Here is a 6,220-nt window from a genome sequence, read left to right on the forward strand (position 1 = left end):
CTCCCAATCTCCAATCTAAACCTCCCCAGGCACAACTTGAGGCCATTTCCTCTCGTCCTATTGCTTGTTACTTGGGAGAAGAGACCAACCCGCACCTCACCACAACCCCCTCTCAGGGAGTTGCAGAGAGCGATGAGGGCTCCCCTCAGCCTCCTCTTCTCCAGACTGAACACCCCCAGTCCCCTCAGCCGCTCCTCATCAAACTTGTTCTCCAGACCCCTCACCAGCTCCGTTGTCCTTCTCTGGACACACTCCAGCACCTCAACGTCCTTCTTGTAGTGAGGGGCCCAAAACTGAACACACACAGGATCCCATGTCTTAGCCCCTATTTATTTGTACCAAAGTCTCAGGGTGCCTCAGGATAAAAGCAAGGACAGGGAAAACCCTCAGGAATAGGCCTGGTGCTCGGATAGGCCTTGGGACAGTGCCTGTGATGGAGGCCAAGACCCCCCTGCCCACCCCCTGCGCCAGGGGTCCAGAGGGGAGTGGAGCAGCCCCTCATCTGCGGTAACGGTAACGCTTGAAGTGGAACCAGAGCTGGAAGATCCCATTGGCAAACTGGCAGCGGAAGCCATGGCGGTGGGAATACTCCCACTCACGGTTGACGATCTTGAAAGCGATGTCCTCGTAGGGCGGCCCGGCGTGGAAGCGCAGGATGGCAAAGTCCTTGTTGTCCTGGCAGGCCTCCAGGAAGTACTCGGGCGTCGAGCGCTTGTCGATGAGGTCGGGGTAGAAGATGTTGAACTTGTAGCCCTGCACGATCTTGGGAGGGGGGTTGTCGAAGTCATAGTGGGTCTGGTTGTACTTGTTCCACTCGAAGCCCGTGTGCACCCGGTTGAAGAAGCGGGGCTTGCGGGGCCGGTACTTGTCAGCCCAGAGATAGGCCTTGCCCGTGAGGGGCATTTCCACGCTGAACTGCGCCTCGTCTGCGCCCATGCCCTCCTTGGCCTTACGGAAGAAGATGTCATCGGCGCTCTCGGTGGCATCACCTGTAGGGAGGAGAGGTGATGTTCAGTCCCGCAGCGCCAGCCAGGCCTGGGCTGCGGGGACACTGCTCGCAGGCGTGCAGAGGGATGGAGCAGCAGATGCGCGGCAGGGGATGCGCAGCTGGACACGCTGCCCTGCAGACTGCGGGTGGGCACCGGGCTGAGTTCTGCTGGAAACTCGACCAAAACACTCTTCCCACTTGTCCACAGCCCGAACAGCTTGGTGGTGTGGCTGGGAGTGGGGAAGGACCTGACAGAGGTACCCGCAGGGAACACCAGCCGTCTGAGCCCCATCTCCCTGCTCCTGTCTGGGCCACAGCGCCCTTTGCTGCCTGGGAACACCCCTCTGCCAGCCCAGCTCTGGATGCACGCTCCAGATCCAGCTCTTGCCCTTTTCTGAGGGCAGTGTCCCCCTCCAGCCCAGCTCCCCAAAGCACATGGTTGTGGTTTAACCTGTGCCAGGCAGGCTGCGAGCCTGGCGGGCGCAGGGCCTGCCCGAGGGCCTCGTACCTGTGACCTGGAGCTGCTGACGCAGAAGCAGCAGCCGATGCATATCCTCGTCAGCCTCCAGCACGTGGGCGTCGAAGGGCAGCTCGTTGGTGCCCAGCAGCCGGGGGCTGTATTTCCCTGCGTCGTAGTCGTCCAGGCTCTGCTGGATCAGGTCCTCCTCCATCAGCACGGCTTCCCCCTCTGCCTCCCCTTTGGCCTCTGTGTCCTGTTCAGCCTCCGGCTCCGAGGATGGCCCTGGCTGTACCACAATGCTCTCCTCTGGATCCAGCCTGCAAGGAAGAGAGAAGAGAGGACTGGGACGGGGATGGTACCCTTATTCTCTGCTCACCTGAGGTCTGTCTATGGAAGGATGGGAGCACAGTGCTACACCTTCTGTCCCGGGTGCCCCGTGGGAGAGGCCTGGATGGCTGCTCTCCCCCAGGAAAGGGCTGTGTACCTGTCGCTGGGGGAAGCCGGCTCCTGCTTGATGATGGGGGAGAGCGGGTCACTCTCGCTTCAACTTGTACAGCTTCTGGCGCAGCACGTCCTGGTGCCGCTCCCGCAGCCTGCAAAAGAAGAAATGAGCCATCAGGTCCCACCCAGCCAAACCACCTCATGCCCACATGGCCCAGAGCTGTGACACCCACCACACTGGGCAGAAATCTGCTGTGTTTTGTGGGGTTTTGGGCTGAATAACCCTCCAATTTGGTTCCCTCTTGAAGACCTCACTGTAAACATTGCTGCTGGAGAAGGAACTGAGTGCCCAACCTCTCTACCCTCTTGGGAGATCCAACCATCTCGGAAAAGGTATAAAATCCTCCACCAATGACTTTGGGTTTGTGCCTCCCCAGCTCTGCTCATAGTGAGGTCTGTGCTGCCCCTTTCCACAGCCCTGGCCAGGGGACAGTCCCTGCTCTCACCTGGCCCGAGCCATGTAAGCCTTCAGCTGCTGCAGCAGGCTCTCCCAGTACCCAATGTCAAGGTTGGGTCCTCCTGCCCGGATCTTGCTCTCGATGCCCTGGTACAGCACTTGCAGCTGGTTGTACGTCTTCCCCTTGAACACGGACTGCACATCTGAGCTGACGGAGGCGTTGACGCCATCCCGACGCTCCCCTGAACAGACAGGCAAGGGCGGCCAGTCAGTCTTGGAGCGCTCAGCCTGCCTTCACCCAGGCCCTCCTGGGCTTCATCCAACAGTGGAAGGTGAGATCCCAGCCAGGGATGGCTGCCAGATCCACAGCCTCCATCCAGCAGATCCTAGAGAACCCCTTTGAGCCTGAGTGCATGTGGCAGACCCTATGTCCTGCTTTACCCACTGCTCACACTCCCCTTGACACCCACACGAGGCTCTGCTCTCCTGCTTACCCGGTCCTCCTTTCCCAGAGGCCTCCAGTTTGCGGAGCTTGGCTATCTCATCCTCCGTGATGATGGTCATGTCCCTCCAGAAGTCCACGTTCTTCCCTTGCTCCAGCTCCATGTACACCTGCAGGCAGGAGATAAGCAGGACATCAGGCACCTGCTCTGCACCATGGGCAGGGAGGCAGAGCTGAGGGGGGAAGCCTTGAGTTGCTGCCCCTCAGCCAGCCCTGGCACAGGGGTGGCAGAGGGGGCACCTGGATGTCCTCCACCAGGTCCTCCATGTCAGAGACAGTCAGGCCGTTCAGGAAGGTGTAGGGCTCGTGCATCTCCACAGCCAGGTCATCATCCTCTGCACTGATGTACTTGGCTAGAAGGTCAATGGGTTTTGCCCTCCCATCCCGAATCCGGATCTTAGACCTGGGTGAGAAGAGAGGGACAGCGAGCAGTGCCTGCCATCCTTTGCTCCCTGGCAGGCCCGTCCCTGCGAAGGCACACACCTACCGCAGCTTGGCCTGCTGCAGGTGGAAGTTGTCCTCCTGCTCCTCCCAGGTTTTGAAGTGCTCTGCCTCTTTCTCCCGCTGCAGCATCTCCAGCTCCTGCTCACGCATCGCCTTCTCCCTCTCCCGCTCCAGGCGCAGCTGCTTCACCTGCCCGGGGCAGAGGGAGATGTGAGGCCAATGCAGTGGGGCACGCACACAGGACATGCGATGAAGGATGCTGCCATAACCCTGCTCACTGAGCTGCCTCAGCTCCTGCTATCAGCCCGAGGCTCCTGAGGAGCCAGGAGCAACGTGGAAGGACAGCCAGTGTGGCTGCGTGCTGCTCGTTGCCAGCCCTTTGGAGGACAGGGGACACAGGCACAACCGAGTGCCTCAGTGCTGTGACCTGGCACTTGTCCTCCTCAGCACCTCCTGAGCTGGACTCAACCCCTAGAGAAGAGTCTCCTCACCCTGGAATAGCAGAAGTCAGTATACTGTAGCCCCCCGACGCTAAAACCTATGGGCACACCCAGTGAGAACAGGAGAAACTCCAGGTGAGCAACTGGGAGAACTGGGCTGTCCACAGCCCAGTTTTCTGTCAGATGGTGGGAGGGAGGGGACATCTGATCCCACCTTCTGCAGCTCCAGGCGATTGTCCTCCTGGATTCGCTTGTTCCTCTCCTTCAGGTCCTTCTCATCCAGGTGGCTGATCCCTTTCTTTTCAAGCGCCTGGAATAGAGGGAAGGAAAGGAAGCCATGAAACCCAGTGACTTCTACAGCCCTGCACCAGCCAGCTAATATCACCACATCCACCCGCTTCTGCTGCTCTAGCGAGCTCTGATCCTATGGAAGGTCTGCAAATCCCTCAAATCCTGCTCCTGAAGCACCTCAGTGAAACCCAGGCTCAGCCCAGGGAGCCCACCTGATCTGGTGAGCACTACCACACCAGTAAACACTGCCCAACACTCAGCTTGCAGCTCCCAGCAGGTCTGGGTCCCCCTCCTGCACCCTGACCCACCTCTGCATCCCACACCCCTAGTTATAGACCTCAGTCTTCAGGAAAAAGGGGTTAACTGAGAGAGAGTTGTGGTGAATGGAGTTAAATCCAGTTGGCAGCCGGTCACAAGTGGTGTTCCCCAGGGCTCAAGTTACTGGGGCCAGTCTTGTTTAATATCTTTATCAATGACCTGGATGAGGGGATCGAGTGCTCCCTCAGTAAGTTTGCAGAAAACACCAAGTTGGGTGGGAGTGTTGATCTCCTTGAGGGTAGGAAGACTCTGCAGAAGGATCTGGACAGGCTGGATTGATGGGCTGAGGACCTTGTTAAACCTCACACAACTGGCAAGTGCCAGGTCCTGCACTTGGGTCACAGCAACCCCACACAATGCTACAGGCTTGGAGAGGAGTGGCTGGAGAGCTGCCCGGCAGAGAAGGACCTGGGGGTGCTGGCTGACAGACGGCTGAACATGAGCCGGCAGTATGGCCCTGTGGCCAAGAAGGCCAACGACATCCTGGCCTGCACGAGCACTAGTGTGGCCAGCAGGAGTAGGAAAGTGATCGTGCCCCTGTACTGGGCACTGGTGAGGCTGCACCTTGAATCCTGTGTTCAGAGTTGGGCCCCTCACTATAAGGACGTTGAGGTGCTGGAGCATGTCCAGAGAAGGGCAACGAAGCTGGTGAGGGGTCTGGAGCACAAGTCTGATGAGGAGCGGCTGAGGGAACTGTTCAGTCTGGAGAAGAGGAACCTACGGGGAGACCTTATCACTCCCTAAAACTACCTGAAAGGGGGTTGTGGTGAGGTGGGTGTTGGCCTCTTCTCCCAAGTAACAAGGATGAGAGGAAATGGCCTCAAGTTGCGCCAGGGGAGGTTTAGACTGGATATATGGAAAAATTTCTTCACTGAAAGAGTGGTCAAGCATTGGAACAGGCTGCCCAGGGAGGTGGTGGAGTCACCATCACTGGAGGTGTTTAAAAAGATGTGTAGATGTGACACCTGGGGACATGGTTTAGCGGGCATGGGGGCGTTGGGTTGATGGTTGGACTTGATGATCTTAAAGACCTTTTCCAACCTTAATGATTCTGTGATTCTAAAACCCCACTGAGCTTGTCAGAAACAGCCAGCTGCTGCCCTAGACGAGCACTTTGCTTTCATGTGGCTGCTTTTAGTGTTACATAGGTTCCCCCCTCAAGCAAAGGTCCCCCCGGCACACCACTGCTCTCATCCTGTTCTGTGGCAGCTACAGGGGCACAATCTCCTTTGAGCAGCCTCCTACAACACGTGGGTGCGGAGAACTCACCTTGCTCCAGATGAAGGTGCCGAGCAGGTTGTTGTCCCCAAAGGGATTATCAGTGTTGGTGTAACCCATGTACTCTTCTCCCCACCCCATCTTCTCCCGCTTCTTCCTCTCCTTGGCCTCCTTTTTGGCCAGCCGGCGAGCCCGTTTCTCCTCAGGCGTCTCCAAGGCTTTCATGAGTGCAGCCTGCTTCTTCTTCTCCTCCTTCAGCCTCAAGCGCTCCTGGAGGCTCAGCTGCTGCCCCGTCTCTTCCCTACTCCGGGAGCGTGGCGGGGAGGGAGAACTGACGGAGGACACAGAAGACTTGGAGCCATCTCTCTTCCTCTGCCGCTCTCTGCTCCGGGCTCTCCTTTTGTCTCGCTCACACTCTGAGCTCGAGCTGGAGGAGCGACCCCGGGACCGTGAGCGGTGTTTCTTCTGGCTTTTATGGTGCTGGTCCCTGGTCTTGCTTTTTTTCTTCTTCCATTTCTGTCTCTCATTGCCAGAGTTGGAGCTGGGGTGTGGGGAAAGCCGTGTATCAGTCGGGAGATGGTTACTGGCTCCATGCCGGGCAACGGGCGCTCCAGAGCAGAGAGGTGAGCGCGTTTCCCTGCTGCGGACGTGGCAAGAACCG

The 6,220-nt window shown here is 58.2% G+C and overlaps 1 protein-coding gene across 1 annotated transcript; it reads right to left on the reverse strand.

Moving 5' to 3' along the window:
• Positions 1 to 337: 337 nt before the first annotated feature.
• CACTIN (cactin, spliceosome C complex subunit) lies at positions 338 to 6,100 on the reverse strand (the record flags this gene model as incomplete). Its single annotated transcript, XM_010282969.1, is given in 10 exon segments — positions 338 to 989; positions 1,497 to 1,765; positions 1,933 to 1,989; positions 1,991 to 2,041; positions 2,396 to 2,588; positions 2,841 to 2,958; positions 3,089 to 3,251; positions 3,336 to 3,481; positions 3,947 to 4,042; positions 5,611 to 6,100. Coding segments are annotated over 10 exon segments (2,074 nt in total), but the record flags the coding sequence as incomplete, so codon positions are not given.
• Positions 6,101 to 6,220: the final 120 nt, after the last annotated feature.

The sequence above is a fragment of the Phaethon lepturus genome, unplaced genomic scaffold, assembly GCF_000687285.1.
Source record: "Phaethon lepturus isolate BGI_N335 unplaced genomic scaffold, ASM68728v1 scaffold27342, whole genome shotgun sequence".
NCBI classification, from domain to species: Eukaryota; Metazoa; Chordata; class Aves; order Phaethontiformes; family Phaethontidae; genus Phaethon; species Phaethon lepturus.